General features: G+C 47.0%; 6 protein-coding genes across 6 annotated transcripts; 3 read left to right on the top strand and 3 right to left on the bottom strand.

The window, feature by feature from the left end:
- Positions 1 to 325: 325 nt before the first annotated feature.
- F4822DRAFT_419786 (uncharacterized protein) lies at positions 326 to 3,696 on the top strand. Its single transcript, XM_051459646.1, has 4 exons — positions 326 to 859; positions 1,051 to 1,989; positions 2,057 to 2,764; positions 2,815 to 3,696. The coding sequence occupies exons 2-4, from the start codon at positions 1,061 to 1,063 to the stop codon at positions 3,371 to 3,373; spliced, it is 2,196 nt and encodes a 731-aa protein (XP_051309001.1). The 5' UTR covers positions 326 to 859; positions 1,051 to 1,060; the 3' UTR covers positions 3,374 to 3,696.
- A 299-nt stretch (positions 3,697 to 3,995) lies between these two features.
- F4822DRAFT_419783 (uncharacterized protein) lies at positions 3,996 to 5,922 on the top strand. Its single transcript, XM_051459645.1, has one exon. It carries the CDS (start codon positions 4,485 to 4,487, stop codon positions 5,727 to 5,729), a length of 1,245 nt encoding a protein of 414 aa, XP_051309000.1. The 5' UTR covers positions 3,996 to 4,484; the 3' UTR covers positions 5,730 to 5,922.
- F4822DRAFT_419782 (uncharacterized protein) lies at positions 5,923 to 8,106 on the bottom strand. Its single transcript, XM_051459644.1, has 2 exons — positions 7,861 to 8,106; positions 5,923 to 7,623 (listed from the first exon to the last, which is right to left on the bottom strand). The coding sequence occupies exons 1-2, from the start codon at positions 7,981 to 7,983 to the stop codon at positions 6,310 to 6,312; spliced, it is 1,437 nt and encodes a 478-aa protein (XP_051308999.1). The 5' UTR covers positions 7,984 to 8,106; the 3' UTR covers positions 5,923 to 6,309.
- Positions 8,107 to 8,120: 14 nt separating this feature from the next.
- Positions 8,121 to 10,374, top strand: F4822DRAFT_69305 (alpha/beta-hydrolase). Its single transcript, XM_051463857.1, has 3 exons — positions 8,121 to 8,681; positions 8,814 to 8,876; positions 8,938 to 10,374. Exons 2-3 carry the CDS (start codon positions 8,822 to 8,824, stop codon positions 10,281 to 10,283), a joined length of 1,401 nt encoding a protein of 466 aa, XP_051308998.1. The 5' UTR covers positions 8,121 to 8,681; positions 8,814 to 8,821; the 3' UTR covers positions 10,284 to 10,374.
- F4822DRAFT_440447 (uncharacterized protein) lies at positions 10,374 to 12,238 on the bottom strand (the record flags this gene model as incomplete). Its single annotated transcript, XM_051462752.1, has 4 exons — positions 10,374 to 11,453; positions 11,504 to 11,684; positions 11,733 to 11,796; positions 12,036 to 12,238. 4 exons carry the CDS (start codon positions 12,236 to 12,238, stop codon positions 10,465 to 10,467), a joined length of 1,437 nt encoding a protein of 478 aa, XP_051308997.1. The 3' UTR covers positions 10,374 to 10,464.
- Positions 12,239 to 13,136: 898 nt separating this feature from the next.
- On the bottom strand, positions 13,137 to 16,677 carry F4822DRAFT_434341 (P-loop containing nucleoside triphosphate hydrolase protein; the record flags this gene model as incomplete). Its single annotated transcript, XM_051461993.1, has 9 exons — positions 13,137 to 13,171; positions 13,235 to 13,340; positions 13,413 to 13,602; positions 13,677 to 13,707; positions 13,878 to 14,074; positions 14,132 to 14,276; positions 14,393 to 15,165; positions 15,357 to 15,850; positions 15,901 to 16,677. 9 exons carry the CDS (start codon positions 16,675 to 16,677, stop codon positions 13,137 to 13,139), a joined length of 2,748 nt encoding a protein of 915 aa, XP_051308996.1.
- Between the last annotated feature and the right edge of the window lie 4,657 nt (positions 16,678 to 21,334).

The raw sequence follows: 21,334 nt of genomic DNA, 5'->3' as shown, positions 1-21,334 counted from the left end.
TATATATACTTCGGTTCGTATTTACGTAAGTATCTACGTATGCGTATTATATGCATATACATGAGAGATATACATCGATGTACGTACGGAGGTTCGTGGTTGGCAGGTACAATACATGTACATTACGGGGCTGTTTGAGACAAAGCCCGGTCTCCGGCTCGAACTTTGGAAAAGTTGTTGTACCTTACAGTCAAGTAGGGAGTGCATATACCTAAGGCTTAGTAGGGTGGTATCCTGAAAGCGTACCTAGGCGTACCTAATTTTGGGTTAAGTACAGCTACGACAGCAGGTAGTAGTGCACTAACTTACCTGACTTGCCTGACAATTAGTGGTTTAATATTACCTAGCTGAGCCCCCCCACATGATTGCATCAACCCGTCCAGAACGGCCAGACCATCTCCAGAATAATAAGTTTCCCAAGTCTCTCCTGTGAAAGCCTCCCTGTTTCCCGCGACACCTGGACACGCAAGTGCAACAACCTCAAGACAACCTAGGCGGTCTTGAAGCTGGATCTTTGAACGAGGCTCTCTTCACCTCTTTGTTTCTCTCTTATCTATTCTTCTATTCTTCCATCTGATTTACAGTACATTACATATGCTCCAAAATAATAATACCACACCATACATCCATTCTAACTTGGACACAATACTCGAACACGCATTTGTTGCACCTGCTTTGTCAGGACAATCCATTCATCCCCATCCTCTTCGTCAACACACGAACTTCGTCTCACGGCATCTGCATAATGCGAATATTCGCTTATTCTCTGTGGCACCCATCCTTCAGTTAACCATCCGCCTTAGCGCCAATCTTTCCTTCGCCTCGTATCTAGACAGTAGGCTGTCTCCGGGCTACACAGGTATCTACTACTTTCCAATACGATATCTAGCCCGGCCCTGCTTATGCTTGGCGTCGGCCGGCCTCACCACACCCCTTACGGGTTGACCGTCCTCGATATATTCCATTAGCCTTCCGGGCCGTCTTGCTTATCCTTATACTTCATCTCTTACTCCCAGCGTTCTACTAATATTTGCTTTTCCCCCTTTTAAGTCGCGTCACCATGGTATCCGACGAAACATTCGAGATATGCCTCCCCATCCTACAGGATCCGAATGTCGATGACGAGGACAAGACAGAGAAGATCGAGGAGTTATTAAGGAAGGAAACTACTCTAAGCGGCCAGACATTAGATAATGCGGTACTCGATGTGTTATGGCGATACCGCGAAGGGGGAGGAAGCGCAACCTCACCTCCCCCAATACGACAGACTATCCTTCGCCGACCATCTCCAGCCTCGTGGCGGGGTTCTTCGACACCTTTGTCCGGCTCTCCTCGACTAGGAGTGAGTCCCCTCGCTCCGCCTGGCTTTGTTCCTACCAACCTTAGTCGGACTAAATCCTCGACCGTATCTCCTTTCTCCTCACCGCGTCCGTCACCGCGACTCGCGTTTGCTGCCCCAGTAATACCACACAGTCCGAACCTTAATGCTTACGAATTTGCCAACGATACGAGCCCTTCCCAAGAAATATTCGGCGATCTACAAACAGAGAACGTTGATTGGCTAGTCAGCGATGATGCACTCAGCATCACTTCTTCTATGGGCACGTCCAGTGGCCTCAATGCCGCCGCCCCTGAATACGTGTCTGCCCAGCAGACAGATATGACACCTTATGATATGTTGCGCTCGATTCTTGGGCAATCTAAGACCGACGAGGAAATTGAAGGAGCTCTTTCTATGCACGGCTATGACCTAAGTGCCACCATCGCGTCTATAATGGAATCTCAAGGCCAAGATTCAACCAACGTCGCAGGACTTACACCTGAATCTAAAAGTGTACTTATCGGAAAATCTATGACGCCTGATGGGAGGCCCACGACACCGTCTGCTCAACAGAAAGCTGGTATCATCTGCAAGTTTTATCTGTCCACTGGACAATGCCTCCGAGCGGACTGTCGATTCAGCCATGATCTTAGTAATCACATTTGCAAGTAAGTCTGAACCATTTGTCTCGATATATCTCATGATCTACTTCATGCATGCTGATTTATTACCTAGATACTGGGTCATGGGCAATTGTCTCGCTGGTGACACATGCATTTTCTCTCATGATCCAGCTCATCTTATGAATCGTCTCAATGTGGATGGCAGTAGTACACCCCCGCAGAAGAGCCAAAACCTACAGGTGCAAGATTTCAGCTCATTTCCGTCACTTCGGCCTGGCACCCCAGAGTTGAACCCGTATGCTGCTAGTTTTAATTATCCAGCGTCAGGAGTGACGCCTCCACCAGGACTAAGGCCTGGACATGCTAATACGGGTGGTGATGGACCTCGCCCGCGCTCGCGACCCGGGAGTAGGCATCAGACGAAGGAAGGTATGAGTGCGCCGTCGATAGATGACAACGATGCATTTCCTTCTCTTGGATCTGCTTCGACCAAGCCTAACAAGAAACATCATGGCAAACGTGGCGGCCATGGTCATGGTCACAAAGATAACTTTACCCCAAGTTCTCTGGCCGATATTGTAAAGATGTCGCCGTCTCCCGGTCCAGGATCTGGATCTAGCCGACAGGACTCAAAGAAGATCGGTCGCAATGGAAGTGCTACCAATGTGAAAAACGGGGAAAATAGCGCTGCTGCTCAAGCAATCCCTATGCCTAAGCACATTCCGTGGATGGAAACGGGAGATAGAGCTAACAAGGCTTATCTAAAGGCTCGTCAGGAGGCCATTAAACACGGTGGCCTCAGGAACAAGTTTCTACAAAGGTTTGTCAATTTTGTCCATTCTGATGACTCGCAAACTGATTTCGTTTTAGTGCTGCCCAGGCATGGAATCGTAATGATGCTCGAGCAGCGAAGGCTCTTAGCCTTAGGGGTCAAAGTGAAAATGACCTAATGCGAAAGGCCCATCGTGAGGCTGCGCGCGAACTATATGAGGAGCGTAACAAACACTCTCCTAGCTCTGAGATCTTCGTGGATCTACATGGCCTGCATCCAGACGAAGCTGTCGAGTATTTGGAGAAGGTACTTTTGGAAAATAGTAAGGAGAGCAGACCTGTGTATGCCATCACTGGGACCGGCCACCACAGTAAGAATGGGAAGGATAAAGTGGGTAAGGCCATCAGAAACTTCCTCAACGAGTGGAGATACGCCTACCGCGAGTTCTCGGTTCCCGGAGACCGGAACAATATGGGAGGCATTCTCGGAATCGATGCTAGAAGCTGGGATAAATCTCTATCAAGGGATGGATCTAAGGAGAAGGACGAGCCTAAAGAGGACGTTGATATCCTGAGCCAGGGCGTCGAGATCGGGGATGGCAAGGTTCGACTCCTCGTTCGCGATCCTCCTAAGGGACCAAGTGGTAGAGGTCGGTGACTAGTAGAAGATAGTACGACGAATAAAGAAAGTTGAAATATTCTCTTACAAACAGTTCATATGCTATCATTTTATCTATAATAAGGGAACTCGGATCAATTAGATCAGCTTGGCAACGTCATTGAGCTCGAGGGGCTCCAGAAAGCTCCAGGATTTTAAAGGAGCTATCTACGGGTTACTACCTTGGCCCTATACAAGGGCCGACGCGGGGCGGGTGATGGCCAATAATTCGTTCGGGGATAAGCGGAGCATCATGATGTAATACATGTACACTGCGTAAGGCTAGGTATGTACATACATGTATGTACCCGGATAGGTACACCAGACAATGTACTTTTCCAGTACATGTATAATGCTAAATTGCGACGCCTCAGTCCTTCGTACAAAGGATGTTTCAGAGCTCCGTATTTTACATGTAGGTCTCTTCCTACGTACTAACATATATATGTAGCATGTAACGCATGAGATGCATCATCTACATCGAACCAACCAACCAAATAACAAGAGAGTTTTGTGCCGCGCATCTAGTCGTGGCTGAGTTGCGTTGTCATACAACCCACCATATTGACTTTACACACGCATATATGAAGTGTGAATCTAGGTACTTGGCGTTGCATAGTAGGTCAGGTATAAGTCAAGGTACTAGTCCCGGTACTTAACGCATGGTCCCCCTCTAATTGGTCTCATTTTTAGTTCTCAGCTGCTTACCAAACGCTAATATGTGGATTGGTTGGCACCCAGGCAGTTAGCCGTTTCCTATCTATCTTCGACCCTGACATCTTACTTTCCTCGTTGAACGTTTCCAATTTAGTAGAATACTCTTTCTTAACTCCTCAACCTTCGACCAACGATATTTGTCTCCGTAAGGAATCCCTAATCGCCTCAGTGTTGTCCACGTCGTCTATGCTAGCAAAAATGGATAGGTAGTGTTAGTTGAAAGCAATCTATTCCACTGCTGCTGAAGTCCAGCTCGCTCCGGGAAATCACGTCTGCCTATTCTGTAATACACTACCAAAACTCGGGTTCATACCGACGATTTGCACGATCTGAGAAACTCCGATACGGCTGACTACCACAAAGCGTCTAAATCATACTCAAATACTCAGTCAAAATGCCTCCCGATCCATCCTCCGAGGCCCGAATGCCCATGCTATCGACTTCACTCTCGCCATCACCCTCTCCTCTCCCCTCGCCTTCGCGATCCCCGTCTCCGAAACCCCCTTCTCCTCGAACGGATGGCCCGGTTCCTCCCTGGGTCCGGTCGAACTCCCATACTACATCCGGAACGAATTCACGCCGACTCTCCACACCGTACTCGCGAGCCAATGATGACGCCCATCTCTCCTTCGTTCAGCGCATGACGCGCACTGGAACAGACCTCACAAATAAAGCTCTTAAGATCTTCTGGAGTCTGACACCGCTGCAGCGCGTCGGCGCAGTTCTCACCATTATCGCTCTCGATGTCCTTGTAATATTATTCTTGGTGTATTCACACAGCATATTCGCCGCATTGGAATCTGTCGCCGAAGGGTGGCGCGCCCTACCTGGGGGTTGGATCCTCGTCTTCCTCCTTACATGTCTTACCGCCTTCCCGCCTATGATCGGGTATAGCACATGTGTCACAATCGCTGGTTTCCTCTACGACTTCCCCGACGGCTGGCCTGTTGCCGCCTCTGCCACCGTATTGGGTTCTCTGGCAGCCTTCCTCGCTAGTCGCACTGTCCTTGGTGGCTACGTGGATAGACTCGTTGGGGGCGACACGCGTTTCGTAGCGTTCGGGCAAGTCCTACGGCGAGACGGTCTGCTCGTCCTCGCTGCCATCCGCTTTTGCCCGCTCCCTTTTAGTTTAAGCAACGGTTTCCTAGCTACAGTACCCAGCATCACCCCCCTGCGCTTCGCTCTTGCCACCGCTGCCTCCACCCCCAAACTTCTCGTCCATGTCTTTATCGGTAGCCGCCTTGCGCGCCTTGCTGAAAGCGGCGATAAGATGAGTTTTGGAGACCGCGCTATTAATTATCTAAGCATGTTCATCGGTTCCGCCGTCGGCATAGCATTGAGTTTATTCATATACCGCCGTACTATGGCGCGTGCTAAGGAACTCGCGCGCGAGGAGGCGGCTGAGAACGGTATTCCAGTTGGCGAGGACGGGGAATTAGATTACGATGGTCTTGAGGAGGGCGTATTGAACGGCAGTAGGTCGCAAAGACACGGGGAGTTAGACGAGGCAGCGCTTATGGATGACGATGATATCTCGTTATGGGAGACGGATGATATTGCAATGGGCTATAGGGACGAGGATAGCGGCGAAGAAGCCGGTGGGTTTGAAAATGGGCATTCTACAAAAGGGAGAGTATAGATAAATCTTCGTTGTTTGTGAGTTTAATAAGGGACCACGTGTACGGTATGTTCGGCGTTCGAGCGTGGAAGAGGAGCATATGTATAGGTTAGGTCAGCTCGTATTTGATTTGCATTTTGGAATGGCATGTGGGCATATGTATAATCATGCAGGTAGCAAACTAGACGGAATAGGACGGGTCGGCGAGGTACTCTTATTTAAATTAACATATGGATTGATTGAAGGTATGTTATAATTGATACAACCCAAGTCAAAAGCAAGTTCCTCAATTTCATACTATGAAGGGTATCGTATCATCCATCCTATTCGTTCTATTCCATAAACACCTAAGCCCCAAGCGACATGCTCCTATGAGTAAAAAATCACAACGCCGTCAAACCCGAGCACATCCGTACTCCCGACCATGCGTCCAGTGAACAATTGACGATTCTTGAGAACCTTCCATGGCCGAACCAACTGCTTGACCTCGCTAAATCGCACCTAACTCCTTGCTGAAACACAAAAATAATAATCCCTATCCGTTATTCATCATAGACGCTCTAGAAAGCATCTAGTATCAATTCAAAAATCATCATTACTATCATTGTTGGCCTTGAAAATTCTGCATAAACCGAATTGCGTCCTCGATCGGATAACCAATGAAGACGGGGCCGGTGAAGAGCATCTGTGGCCTATTATCCTGTTTACCGCGGTCCAGCTCAGCGGGGTTAATAAATGCAGGTTGTGTAGGACGACTCGCGGTAAGAGGCGGTTCGTGTGCAGGGATAGAAGTCTGGCTACTCGTAGGGATATCATCGAATGCGCGGAAACTCTTATCTTCCCGCTTAATAGGGGACGAGCCGTTCATCATTTCCGCCATCTTGGTATGATCAAAGGGACATTTCCCCGTCTTCTTCGCCGGCGTGATTGATGGCGGCAGCGAGGATGGGATCTGAACAGGCGCCGGGGGAGGAGATTCGGGTCGATGGAAAACACCATTAGCCGATGGGGTATCGTAGACCGGCACCGATATACCCCACGGACGGCTTGGTGATTCGCCAACGCGCACCTCTTTAAGAGGTCGATCAAAATGACTTTGCCTCTCTAAGTCGTCCAGATCTTTAACTTCCTGTTCCAAAGCAGCGTATTCTGAGTCGTTCGCAGCTATACTAACTGTCTGAGCCCAAGTCTCAACCCTCTCGTTCGAAGTCTTTTCCACGTCACTTTGGGGTCGCGTGTCTTGCTCGGGTAACATCGGTTGATGGATCCGACTAAGACCCTCTACTACACTCGCAAGATTGCCGTATTTGGTATCTAATTTCTTCATAGAATCCTCATTCTGTTGATGTCGCCGCAAGCAGACTTCGTGACTCCTCGGTAATTCATGTTTATGCGTCTTCAAGTAATTTCCTATCTCTTCGGGTGAATGTTGGTCCAAGTAGCGAATCGGACACTTCGAAGCGGCCGGTTGTGAACTTGGGTCTTCGAACATGGCTGCGCAGATGGGATCTTGGGAATCGTGGGGTGCTGTGACTGGGAGACTGTTACGACGCTCCTCTTTTTTATCTTCACCGTCGGGCTGGGAGAAGGGGCAATTCAGTGTGCCTTTCTTTCCCTCGACAGTGAAGTCTTGCTCTAATATCGTGGAAAGCGTCGTCATAGTGGTAGGAGGTAAGCTGTCCCTACTAGACTGACTACTCTTGCTAGTAGCTGTCAGGGAAGAGGCGACGCGTCTACCTTCCCTAATTATGACGGCAATCTGGTGTTTTGAATCCGAGGCTTTCTTCTTAGGCAAGGGAACGAAACTAGTGTTGGCTAGGGATGGATTGTGCGGCTCAGGCGGTATTTGCAGATTCAGTAAGGTCTCCGAGATTTCGGGTGCTGTCGGGGCATACTTGTCGGCCAGGTACTGAAACTAGCGGGACCAATAATGTTAGCTACCCGCATGTTAGAAAAACGAATTATCGTGTGATTTATAGTCATAAAAGGTGCCGTTATTCCGGAATTATATCAGAAAATTCAAAAAAAATTTATCGGTCAACACTACCACAAAGGTAGCTCTTGATCTAGAGCTAATAATATCTCATCATATATAGGAAAATACGGGATGCGATGGGGATAAACAATGAAAACTGAAGCAGGCTACTCGTACCTGTTCTTGAGCATACCTGAGTTTATGCTCAAGGATTGTTTGCCTGTCGCTCAGATTCTGAACTTCGTCGGCTAAGGCATTAAAAGACTCTATTAGGGTCTGGGTGAGATTTTGACAATTCATCTCCTGTTTCAGGTTGAAGGAAGAAGTTTGGGTGAGTGGTAGTGGGTACAAATACAAGAAGGAGAAGAGCTGAAGTGGGAAGGGAAGAAAAAAGATGCAGAATTCTTGTAGTGCACTTGTGGTGCAACGGGTTAGTACAATGGAAAGGACCGACAACGCCGACGCTTGACAGGAATTTTTGTCAGCTCCGACCAGCTCCGATGCGCGGTTGGCTGCAGTTTTCCCTCGTTATGGTGGTTATTATTTGTAATCACATTTTTTGGTGGGGTAACTCTAATATCTAGGTATATGATACTCGCGCGATTATTCCTTAATATGACACGATTCTAGACTTCCAAGGTTAAGGTTCTTTTCCTTACTTCCTTCCCATGACCAACACTTCATGGGCATGTACGACCTATTTTATCACCATTTAGGCAATTACATACGTAGCAAGGGGATTTGTCGTTGGTATAACCTGCATAATATAGGAATGCATTTACCGTCTTATCATAGCTTAGTACTTCGCACGTCACTCATGAATATAGTCCTCTTTAGACCCAGACGATATCAAGAAACGTATACTTTAGTATTTTCAACTCATTAGGAAACCCACCTGAATATTTAGAAATCAGTCTGAGCTTTTCAATTTAAATACCACTCCTCTCCCTATAGAAACTCCGAAGAGTGTGCTACATATGTAACACAGACAATAATTTATAAGTTTCCCATTCGACTCTAAGATACAACGACTCCACTCGTCGGCATATAGACAACAACCGTTCTCCTTCCCCGCTTGATCTTAACTCCGGTATCCGTGCAAGTAATCACTAACGCGAGAACGAAGTTACAGTGAACAATGGCTCCAATTATTGCCCGTCTTGTATCTGAAAGCAAACCATACGTTGTTCCAGGTAAGTCAAGTATTCATATACGAGTCCAATGTTATATAACAGCTCACATGAGTTGCATCAGGGAAGCTCCTTGTAAAAGAGCTCTGGTTCGAGGTTCCACTCGACCATTCCGAGCCCAAATCGAAACCTATCAAACTCTTCGCAAGAAGTGCTGTTAAATATGAGCGACCTATTGTCGAATCCTCCGAGGTCGTACAAAGACCCTACCTTCTGTTCCTCCAGGGAGGTCCTGGTGGGGGCTGTCCAGCGCCCCAGGACTCCCCCTTGTCAGGACAGATGCTTGAAAGGGGTTACGAACTACTCCTCCTAGACCAGCGAGGTACAGGACTCAGTAGTACCGTCTCTGCTAACACATTGGAACTTATCGGCGGTCCAAAGGAACAAGCCGAGTACCTCAAATTATTCAGGGCCGACACTATCGTAAAAGATAGCGAAGCTGTTCGGCTCTGTCTAACCAAGGACTACCCGCCCGACAAGAAGAAATGGTCTATCTTTGGCCAGTCATTTGGTGGTATGACATCTTTGACTTACCTATCTTTTGCACCGGAAGGTCTTCGTGAATCGTTCATCACCGGAGGTTTATCTGCCTTGGACAAAGGTCCCGAGGACATCTATCGAGCTACTTTTCAAAGATGCATAGAGCGAAATGACGCCTACTATAGGAAATTTCCAGGCGATATCGCGACAGTCAAGTGGCTCGCAGAGAAAATCATCGAGCTCGGCGGCGAAAAAGGTATCCCACTACCCGCTGGTGGTTTCTTGACAGTTCCGCGGTTCCTTACCGTCGGTCTAAATTTCGGCGCTCACGGTGGCGTTGACCGAGTTCATAGCTACATTGTCAGAATGAAGGCAGATTTAGACATATTTGGCACCTTCAGTCGTTACACCTTGCACGAGCTGGAGCAAGACAACCAGTGGGACACAGCCCCGATATATACATTGCTACACGAACCTTGTTGGTGTCCTGGCCCAGGCATAGCTGGAAAATGGGCAGCCGAACGGGTTGGTGCTAGCTTAAACGAATATGAATGGCTTCGAAAAGATTGGGCTGGTCCCACAAGCCTAGGCGACAAACCCCTATACTTCTCTGGCGAAATGATTTACCCCTTCCATTTCGAGACATGTTCTGAACTCATCAAACTCAAAGAAACGGCTGATATCCTCGCCCGTTTCGATCAATGGCCATCTTTGTATGACATGGAGCAGCTGTCAAAGAACGAAGTTCCAGTTTACGCAGCAGCTTACAATGACATGTACGTCGATCCAGCTCTAGCGCGGATCACAGCTTCAAGGGTGAAGGGCATCAAGGTATTCGAGACTAACGTCCTATACCACAATGCTTTACGTGCTCGGTCGGACGAGGTGATACCACAGTTGCTGAAACTACGCGACGACAGTATTGACTAAGGCGATTGGTGTCTAACTCATGTTTATCGTAGATAGGAAGTTAGCCTTCTAATTAGCCTAGGTAGAGAACAGAAATAAATCATCGCATGTCGTAAATGGGTCCCAACTCTCCTCGCTGTGTATATATGCATACACCCACTTCCCACTTCTTTGTATGCCAAATACTTCAGCACGTATGTCCTTAATAGGGATTAAACCGCCTACCGCCTCTCCCAACTGCCCTCATATCATGCAACGGAAACGGCGGCGGTCCCATCCCCCCCAACCCTCCAGCGCCCCCGAAAACAGGCCTTTCCATCGCAGGCAACTCCCCGCCATACTCTTCCTCGCGTCGACTCAGCGTCTCCCTAAACATAAGCGCGGAGACCTCGGGGTTCTCTCTAAAGAACTCACCCGTTTCCTCCGGTGCCCGGCGCCATAAATGCGGACCTAGGAAACCTACACGCGCTAACACCATTCGTAGAAGCACATCGGATTCTGGGAGTCCTTGGTAGAGAGTATGGCACAAATGTAAGACCTGAGGATGCGCGGCGTCGGAACCTGCGGCTTCGAGCATGTCGACGCATACGCGGGCTACCGCGCGCTTGAAATCGTCCAACAGAAATTTGTTAGCGCATATGTAAACTGAGATGTTGAGTTCGTAAGCCAGGAGCCAGGTGCGGAGATCTTGTCCTTGGATGCGGGTTTCGGTGTCGTTTGCATTTCCATTTTCGTTATTACCATTAGTACGATTGGGATTATTAGTATTGTTACCAGTATTACTATTCTCAGGTATCAGGGGTGGGGGTGAAGGTATGCGATGCCGATTATGCCGTCGTCGCCTCTGGTTGCGGTGACGGGGTGCTTCGACCTGCATTACTTGCACACCGGGCGGCAAGTTGTGCGGTAAATGCATGTCTGGGTGTGGTGGCGGGGGATAGCGAGGGGCCATGCAGTTCCAACATGGCGGCCCGCCTCTTGATAAGCATTGGCGACAGTTGCAGCCCGGTCGGTGGGCTCCAGGGTGTTTTCGCCGCTCCCTTTCCCGGTGGCGGTTTTCTCGTCTGCGCCTCCTCTCGTGGCGCCTTTGGCTGCGGGCAGTAGATGAGTCGCTTAGAATACTCAGACTGGAATCTGAGTCTGAGGCTGCATGATCATCTTCTCTTCGAAAATCTACTTTTTCATCGGAGACTAATTCTTGTTAGATGACTAGTTGGAGAATTTAAGAATTCCTAACGTACGAAGTACTGTTGCGGCAGCCTGGATAGGAACGTATTTGTTCTCGTAGAGGAAGGCTACGATGAAGTGAAATATCGCCGGGTCCTCTTCCGGTAGCTCAATAGCTTGAGCCTCGGATTCTCTAAATTCGCCGCATAATGCCTTCTTAAAGAATTCTGCTTTCACAAGGACGCTTTTATGTACCTAATATTTTTTAGTAACTGATTTTGCTTTGAGGATGAAGTAACTCACGTAGAATGTTTGTCGATCTGGCTCTGTACCAACGCTAAGCGGGATAATGGGGGAATTGTATCGCCTGAAAATATAGCTTAGCTACAAAGTATCCGAGACGAGCACGGCGGTATATATGATATATGCTAGTGTAAGTAACAGATGAGGAAGAAAATATAGGAATATGAAAGCATGTACATTTAGAATGCGAGCCCTGAGAAGAGGTCACGATCCCTTCATATTCATAATGGGTAGTTAGAGTTGTTAATGACCTCCGGTCGGGAAATGGTATGAACACATGAAATTAAATTTAGCCACACTAACCCGTCGGCTGATGTTAGCCATAAATCCTCCTTAGGGTCTATGGCCTCTTCGCGATTCCCTACGTTGTGCATCGTGTCTAATACAACAATGTCTGGGGGATTGGTGGACGGCGCTCTCATAGCGTCGTCGAGTGTCATCGTTCTCGCGCCCGGTCCACTAGGTCCGCCGTCACTATTTCCTGTTCGGGCCATACTCGAAGACATCATGGCAAAAGTCGGGTTATACTGCTTAGCGAAAATACCTTATCATTTAGGTACTTATTGAGAACTTGGCATTGATTCAAATATAGTCGAATAAATAACCCTAAGTCTGGAAAAGGGTATGGGAAAAGAGTAGAACGTCGGTAAGATGTGTTACCATGACCTACTAGTTAGCCAGGAGGTAGTCACTTGTATTCCTGACTGAGTATACAAATCGGATATTGCCGATACCTACGTACTAAGGCAACCAGGCGCGAAGGGTCTGGAACTAGAAAAAGAGGTAGACGTATCACTCGTCCCAAAGAGAGCCCGGCCCCAGCAGCCGCTCGGTGGCCGGAATGCACATCCCACAAGGCTTAGGAATGCCATCCACGCTAATTGCCAAGCCTGAGCGAAGATACTCACCATACACTCAGGAAAGGAGGGTGGTAGTGTTCACTCCAGAACAGGATCGGCCTGCAACCACATGTTAGGTGACGGGGACGGATGGTTCCCTGTTAGTGGCTGAAGCAAACAAGGCAACCAACAGCGCGGCCGCATACCTGGCCAATTTGCACCCGCAGCACTCGCAGCAACTCGCGCGCGGGCTTCGGAGGCGTCTCGATAAAAGCACGGCCCGGCTTTGTAACCATGTAGATATGTATCAAGGGTAGCGCCGCACCGACTTACAACGGTAATCCAACAATAATTGATGTTAGGGGGGTCGGGGCAAATTAGGAATAAGTATTTCAACAAGGCTCCCGTGATATTTAAATTTGGAGGAGAGAACAGGATGGAACAAGTTCGCCTACTGAATGACACACTGCTTTTTTTTTTTTTTTCAAAGTGCAAACCATGGAGAAGTATGGGCTACTAGTCAAAGTCAGGGTACAAGGGAGTTGGGGTAACACGCGGGTACTGCCTATTCTTCATAAATTTGCTGCTGCATCTCGATTTCTGCACAAAAAGCATTAGTATTAGCTGCAGTGCTGCGATGAGGGGTTGGGGTCATGTGCGTACGCCACAGTCGGTTTGCTGAGTCCGTAATAATTTTCGCTTTGGCTAGAAGTTTTTCTTCGTATTTCTGCTCATCTTTTGATTTGAGCCTCACTTTACTCGGTTGTGCCTATTTAGAAATATTGTTAGTTTTCCTTTATTCAACATATTGCATCTTTACGATAATGTTCTTCTTACGGACCTGTATGAGAATCGGCACGAGTTCCTTTGGATCCGCATTCGCAAGAGCTGCGACCGTTTTGAATCCGTTTTCGTAAAAAACTCTAGCCGTCCGGCTCTTGATAAAGGTAACCTTCGCTAACGCTAGTAAATCTGACTTCGCTCCTGCGTTTAGCCTATCCGAAAAATGATCGAGGAGAGCCGCCATGCCCCTGGTTATACATGATTAGTTCCGAACACAGCCACGAGATAGGACAAGATGCCCATTAGTTCTGTGTCAACTTACCCCCAACTCATCTGCTCGCAGAACTTGATCACTATATTCAACGACGAAAATTAGTCACAACGTCTTGGGGAAATTTCAAATTGGTTTATGTTGTGAAACCCATTTTGCGACGACATCTTCTGGGAAGATTCAAGAAGAAAAGAGAAGCAATAAATTTCCACGGAGGACAAAGAGTCATCGTCATTTTAAAAATGTACTCACTTCCAGCAGCGAATCCTTGGCATGTCTGCGCAAGGTTTTGTACCGCGCCCCGTGGCATATCGTACTTTTGAGAGACCACGTGGATAGGCATCTCATTACACAGGTCCCTCAGTTGGAGAGCCAGGTAGAACCTGCGATAGATACGAGCCATCTTTTTTTCTTCGGCCGTTGTTTCTTTCAGTTTTCCACCTTGGGCCCTGTCACCAAATTAGCGGAATAGAGATATATGTACTGTTATACGAACTATTACTCACATCTTATTTATTTGCGTTGGTTTTAGGCCGAGGAAAGTCATGACGCGAAGCCCGCTATCATCGAGACCTTCCATCTCGGACCTAAAAGTTTGCCAGTTGATGGTAACAGACGAATCGTATACCGGAGTAAATGTGTACAGGATATCTGCGATACTTTGTAAGCAAACTTCTCCCTAGGCGACTTTCTAATAATACAGGAGGTAGAATAGAAAATGTTCAACATCGTCTAGGTATGGAATAACCATGTTTGGTCATACTTACGCATCTCTCCATCCATCACAAAAGCACGTAGTGCACGCTGCATTTCGCGATGAATAAATGCACCATCTTCTGGTTCAAGCGACGAAGCCACAACAGCCTTGCCGAGCTGTGTCGCAGCGTATGGGTTGGAATCGTCCGAATGGATAAACCCCATCTCGGTCAAATCTTGAAGATTAGATTCAACATGGGTCGCTATAGTATCAGGTGCCATAGAAAAATTCAGCAAGGTCTTCTGAACGTAGTCATCAATGGTGTCCCTCGAGTTCGCCAATCTGATAGCGATTACTTCTAACAGGGCACGCTGTATGCGATGCCTATCCGTCGTAAGGCTGCTCGAAATCTGGGGTAGTTCAGCGTGCATAAGCTCAATAACGCTTTCGAGGTCGTCTTTTCGGCAACACAAGTAAGTCTCGCCGATCTCATCCTTTCCTTTCCTCCCTGCCCGACCGCGCATTTGGCGAAGCATAGAGGGTCCAACTAGGTCTCGGCCCATTCGTGCATTATGAAGTACGACTCTCCGCGCCGGAAGATTGATGCCAGCGGCAAGACTGCATGTCGCTACCAGGACCTTCAATACACCGCCGTCGTAAGCGCTAGCAATTAAATCACGCTCTTCTGTTGTTAAACCAGCATGGTGAAAGGCAACTCCAGAAGTGATCGTCTCTGCCAAGCATGGGTCAAGTCCCGTGCTAAGACTACGCAAATCCGCTAAAAGATCAAGTCTTTTTTCTATGACGGTAGGATCGAGAGGATTAGCATCACGTAGAGCGCGACTAATTAGTCATGCATCAAATTCGCAACCATCTGCCAGAGGTTAGCATAATCAAGCCAAATCTAGAAGCTACGTCCGTAAGATGAGTTTTCATTCGGAAAAAAAAAACCGAAGGTGAATAATGAAGGTATTGTAACATACTGTGAGTATGTTAGCTCTTATGAACACTTTGGCAGATAATTAAATACTAACCGACGACTACTACAGAAAATGAGAACGCCATAACCAGATCTTTCTGTCTCTACAGCTAACGCGACAACGGCGTTTAATACAGGATCCTTGAATTCCTTATGTAGGCTGGGTTGAACCGTCCTCACTGGGGAATTCTGTTGTTGGCCTGTACCAAAGTTTGTGGCGAGTTGGGTGGCAGTCTTAAGGAGTCCAGTAGTTGACGAAGCTTGGTAAATATTCCCCTCATGGACTAGGTACTCTTCAATGGGTACCGGGCGATAGAATGTACTATAGATGTGCGCGTCTAACCACCGTGATAGGAGGTCAATATTTTGCAAGGTGGCGCTCATGCCAATGATTTGGACTTCGTGTCCAAGGCTAAGTAGTTTTGTGGCGATGAGTTCCATGAGGTAACCACGATGGTCATCATCCAGCATGTGAAGCTCATCTAGCACAACAGCTCTAAGATTGGTGATGGTGCAGTCGTCAATGGCAGTATTTATGAGTGTACTTGCCTGTAACTGTATTAACTCTATGTCACACAAGTTATTGCAGATAAACGGACCTTCTCGAAAGTGCAAACGCCGATGTCGAAGTCCGACCATGTCGCTCTAACCTTGCCAGCGCCGAAGAAGCCGACAACTCTTACATTATCTTCGTCAGGGCGTTTTTGCCAAAGGGAAGTTTCTTCTTTTTTAGCATCTTTTTTATCAGACTGCCGCTTAATGTCTTGGACAACATTTCGTAACCAACGAACCTTTTCTTGAACCAAAGCGACATATGGAAGCACTAGGAGAGCTTTGGCGCTCTTATTTTCGAGAACCCTTTTCAGCATTAAGATGTCAGCGACCAGGGATTTACCGCCCCCGGTTGGAGCTGTATAAACTAAATTCCTCGCCCCATTTAGGAGTCCTGGACCTAAAAGACATTGTTTCTGCCAAGGGTAAATTTCCTTGATACCGAGTCCTGCTAAGTTATTTATTAACGACTCAGGTAGGCCGTATCGTGGGAATGCTAGCGAAAGTGAGCGATCGATGGTCGATGTAGGAGTAGCTAAAATAGCCCGACGTTGCGAATATTCAGAAGTACATGCAGTGTCATCCGGATCAACGGATACGATGGTGCTAGCAGCCAGTCCAGGCTGTTCGTTTCTTACATCCGAGGCCTTTTGAAACTGATAAGCCCTTTTCGGTACAGGGGGTTGCTGTCCGGAGTTAGACCCAGCGTCGTCGACATGGCTTCTTTTATTACCAGCAAAGGTAGTTGTGTTAAATGTGGTTTGATGCAATGAGGTAGCCGATTGAAGTGTTGTCTTATGAAAGATACCTCGTCGCTGTTCCATGGTGAAGACCAAAGGCGAGCAAAGGTAACACCCCTGTAATCACGCGAGCGGACTGATTGGATAGAAGCTAGAGAAATGCATCGAAGTTGTCAATGCACATTTTCACTTTTCGTTAGCTAAAAGCAGAATTGGCAATCAAAGCTCATGGTATGCAATGGGTAGCAAGGTTGTAGGTAGTGAGCTCGCAGTAGAATCCAAATATCTGTTTGTAGTTCATGATAATTCTAGAATTTATGCGTGACGCTAAAAAAAGATGCTGGACACGAAAGCTGCACCATGGCACGTGACTGATACATATGTATTGAGTTTGAAATGTACCAAGGTACTTAAGTACCACATGTACCGCATGTACTCCCCTTGCATATGCCAAGTTGGAGTGGGGATCAATCAACAGGCTCAATCGACCGTCTACATAGACCCTCCCAGGTATCGGGAATGGCGTTTGGGCTCCGAAGCCCCACATTATTGACATAATCAGGTACAGTATCGCGTAATCATTGTCGCCGTCAATCCTAAAAGGGAAGTCATGCATCAATTCCAATCCCGGTGCATTTCATTGGATCTCGGCTTGAGCCCTAGGTGGCCCGTGCCGCGAATCTCGTGCGGTCGGGTCATCCTCCAACGTCCAACTTCCAACTTAATTACCTCTAAGGTCGGTCCTAATGTAACGGGGTTTCCTTAGGACAGATTCTTTGCCAACAGAAACGAGGCATATTGATTCCCCATACCATACCTCACTGCCTACCTACGTTATGTACAGCCCGTCATCGTAAGGTAGGCTGACCAAAGTAGTTCTTCGGCTGACTAGTCCAATGAATCCTCATTAAATACCATTAATAATACGGATTATCTAGTCATTTCAGCTTCGATCCCTTCTCCGTCCGACAATCACGTCTTATATACGTTCTAGTATCTTAGCGCTATTTTACTTTCATTAGTATTGTGCGAGCCCTTTTTCGATAGACAGCTGATGGCCAGCTTAGCATCAGTGGGTTCGCTTCCGATCTTGCCTACGTGGGTGTGTGGCGAAAAATAAAAAAGGAGTCGCACGTAAGTACATGACATACATACCGAAAATTAGTAGCCTCTGTTGTCTATCTTCAATTATTTTTTTTATTCCAACTGGTTACCATTTGCCCGATATGTCCCCCCAATAATTCAAATTGCGGGGGTATGTCGAACCGGTGAGAATGAAGTCACAAGATGACTAGCGAAGTATTGATGCTGAAATATGGAAGCTGTCCTAATTGCCAAGCTCCTCTTCTTAATAACCAATCATAATTGGGCACTCGTATCCTTCCCATCATGGATTATGAACTACAGATTAATTCCTCGATGAGAAGGCAGAAGCATTCCGTTCTTCGGGTATTAAGTATCAAGTATTAAGTAGCAAACCCTACGTGTTATGTATGTGCAACTCTTGAGAATGGCTCATTTCTTTTCTTGGACCCGAGCCAAGTTTTTTTTTCGGCTAGTAAATATTTTGGCAACTCACCTAATCTTCATACAATTGAAATCAATCTGAGAACATATGGCCGATCATTTTTCCAAACGTATTACCTTATAAATGGAAGTTGAGGGTACTCTCCTCATAAGGATGCAGGCTTATTTTCGCTATCTTACTACAGAAGAAGCAAGGAGGCTAAAGCGTATGTAACTTCGTGCATGAGGAACAAATGTACATCGTTCCCTTAAAGACCCCAGATTGGGGATTGCCCACACCGAACAGGGCCATTCTAATTCCAGTTACATTGAAACGGCCATCAAAGTATGGGACGCGAAATGAAAAGCAACACGCTTAGGTGGTCAGGATTCCGCCAGTCGACCTGAATAGGTACATGTCGTATAGGATATACTTCTTCTGTTATGACGACTAAGTATACCATTTCACTTTTGCTTCTAGTAGTTCATCCTACCATCTAGTATCCTTTTTATTTTACGTAGAATTAATGAGCTCGGTTGTCTTGGGTATGTCTCTACTATTGCACAGCGGTGACGGGTTAGATCCTTGTCCCGCGTGATCTGGTTGGGCCATTGGATCGCGAGGTGGGGGTCGGGGGTCTGGCTCAATACCTGTCGTTTTGTCCCGGGTTGCAAAAGTGGTGCCCAGGCTCGCCAGATTGCTCGCCTTTGTAACATCTCGAAGCCTAAGATCAGATTGCCTCTAACATGGGTTAAAAAAAACACGTGCTGATCGCAGTCAATAATTTTCCGTCGAAAAGATTACTGGATGCATCAGAATAGGATGGTAGAGTGCGCCGTATTTGATTGCTGATATGGTAAACTTGGTGTAAGAAAAATAGCAGATAAACAGACCGCGGCGCTTGCTTGCGTTGAAAAATCTCGGATGGGCGGTCGTGACTCGCGGCCAATCTTGGCTAGATCCCCACCCATAAAAGTGCGACAGGTGATAGGAATGCTGCCTGTCATACACAGCGCAGTCGCCCCGATGAGGTGAGCTCGAAGGTTCGGGACGCGCGGTACACCTATAAATGGGGGAGGGGATAACCGCGACGAGGCGTGCGATGATCTATGTTAGTATAAAATACGCTTACTCCTTTGGATAAGGGAGCTAGGTTCGTTTTTTAAAGCAAAATTGCGTTCGGCCAGCAAACGTATTCCGAAATGCTAGCAATCAAGCTAGGCGGAATGGGACGGATATATGTAACTGCTTTCGACAAAAAAGACGACGCAGATTCATTGACCTGGAGATATATTCTAACCAGGAGAGGAAAGGCATAGATATATAAGAAAATAGCCTCGCATCGCCCAGCTCACGGGCGTATTTCTTTGTTGATGAAAAGAAGTACCTAGGGAGGCACGGCGTGGATTTTAAATACAGGAATGATGAGATGAAGTCGAATAGAACATGCAGCCTTTTAGCAGGAAGCGTAAGTTGGTTGGACTTGACAGGGGTACGGTAATGGTGTGGACCAGTGGGCTCTCCAAGGCGAGACTTTTTAACCTCAGTGCCACTCCACACTGGCCTTGCCCAAGGGAAGTGGGAAGTGCAATGTACAACACATCCCGTCGCACACAGTTCAATCCTGCATGTTTATCCTGCCGCATAGATGTACCCGGTACCGCGGCGCTACCATCAAACTAAATAATTCCCAGCTGGTACAATATCAGAGTTTGAATGGCTGAAGATCCCAACTCCTCTCTCTCTTTTTTTCCTCTGCTCTCTCTCTATGTTTCTTGTTCTCCCTCCTACCCCAAGAAACCCCATCCACATTAAATACGTATTTACGTACTTACGCCTACATACGTAGATGTATATTTCCTCGTGCCCTTTGTGCGTGTCTCTCTCTTTTCAAATGCTCCCACTGTCATAATTATTGTTACCTACCTTCTCTAGTCCTCTATACATCAATGTAATATGTACGTACGCACATATTGATACGTACATATAGTAAGGTAGACGTCGCATGGTGTACGTGCGGTCAATGTACATTCGTTAGGTACATTTGAATATTGAAGGTAATAAAATTGCCGTTAAGCCATATGAAGCTAAATGGTTGCATTTGCATCTCTTGACCTATTTTCTTTTGCGCTCCTCTGATGCGCACGTATATCTATCTCATATATCCCATCCCATCCCATCCATACTTCATACGTACATTACGACCATACAACTATACATACAATAATACATCTATACTTCTATACATTCAATGTTCATAATCCACCCATCCAGTCAATATCATTGAAGCCAGCCCATGGCCCTTGTTGAAAGCTCCTACCTAGCTTTATTAGGGTACCCTTGTAGCCCCAGGTAACTAAGTACCGAAAGTCTAATAACGTTCGTCGAAGAAAAAAGCGACCCTTCTATTTTCATTCCTCCATAAGGTAGGAGGTAGGTTACCTTCTTTTTTTTTTTCCATACCCCCAGCATCCCAAGTTTCGTTTTCCCAATCTGCTTCATCTAAGTCAGAGCACTTGTTCCATCGACTTTTATTTTTTCCCCTAGCTTCTTTTTCTACCTTCACCTCCTACCCTTTTTACATTCACCTTTTACAAACATACATTTCGCCATCCCACACGTACACACACTGGGGTCCATCCACACAAAGACCATCTATCAACCTATCTATACACGAGAGACGAAATTCAAATCGACAGTCTCGATATCATAGGCCGATCATCGTATGCTTGCTCGCTCGCTTGCACTAGCCGACCCCCTACCTAGGATACATAACCTTCCCTACTACCTCACCTCACCTCACCTCTTGTAATAATATCTACGCGTATGTATGTAGTAGTCATGAAGGTATGAATGGATGTACACACGTACATTGCCTACATACCCATCTAGATCCTTTACTTACATATTGACGTTCTGGTACGTTGTTGTTGATTTACTCATCATAATCATTATCGTCATCCTCCACTCACACACCATACACGCACGCACCACAATACGTACATGTAGCTCGTCGCGATATACCTAGGTAGTTCGCCTACCTTACCCATCTATCCTATGATCCTGCCTATGCGCCTATGCCTATGGTCTATGGTCTACCCGGCTAGTCGTGTTAGATAGTGTGGACACCGATTTGATGGGTTTGTCCCGCCGCCTCGAACCTCCCCCGGTCCCATATCTTGCTTGGCCTTACTTTACATAAACCTTCACTTCTATTTCTACTCCTACTACTAA

This window comes from Hypoxylon trugodes (genome assembly GCF_022578975.1).
Source record: "Hypoxylon trugodes strain CBS 135444 unplaced genomic scaffold F4822scaffold_11, whole genome shotgun sequence".
In the NCBI taxonomy this organism is placed as follows: Eukaryota; Fungi; Ascomycota; class Sordariomycetes; order Xylariales; family Hypoxylaceae; genus Hypoxylon; species Hypoxylon trugodes.
The sequence above is the reverse complement of the archived record's forward strand: the minus strand, read 5'-3'. Positions and strand labels throughout refer to the sequence as shown.

What these genes read in the sequence shown, in the direction of transcription:
- F4822DRAFT_419786 (XM_051459646.1), top strand. Translation starts at nt 1,061, where the DNA reads ATGGTATCCGACGAAACATTCGAGATATGCCTCCCCATCCTACAGGAT. An exon ending in CTTAGTAATCACATTTGCAA is followed by an intron (nt 1,990 to 2,056) that starts GTAAGTCTGAAC and finishes TTTATTACCTAG; the next exon opens with ATACTGGGTCATGGGCAATT. An exon ending in AGGAACAAGTTTCTACAAAG is followed by an intron (nt 2,765 to 2,814) that starts GTTTGTCAATTT and finishes ATTTCGTTTTAG; the next exon opens with TGCTGCCCAGGCATGGAATC.
- F4822DRAFT_419783 (XM_051459645.1), top strand. Translation starts at nt 4,485, where the DNA reads ATGCCTCCCGATCCATCCTCCGAGGCCCGAATGCCCATGCTATCGACT.
- F4822DRAFT_419782 (XM_051459644.1), bottom strand. Translation starts at nt 7,983, where the DNA reads ATGAATTGTCAAAATCTCACCCAGACCCTAATAGAGTCTTTTAATGCC. An exon ending in TCAGGTATGCTCAAGAACAG is followed by an intron (nt 7,624 to 7,860) that starts GTACGAGTAGCC and finishes TGGTCCCGCTAG; the next exon opens with TTTCAGTACCTGGCCGACAA.
- F4822DRAFT_69305 (XM_051463857.1), top strand. Translation starts at nt 8,822, where the DNA reads ATGGCTCCAATTATTGCCCGTCTTGTATCTGAAAGCAAACCATACGTT. An exon ending in CAAACCATACGTTGTTCCAG is followed by an intron (nt 8,877 to 8,937) that starts GTAAGTCAAGTA and finishes GAGTTGCATCAG; the next exon opens with GGAAGCTCCTTGTAAAAGAG.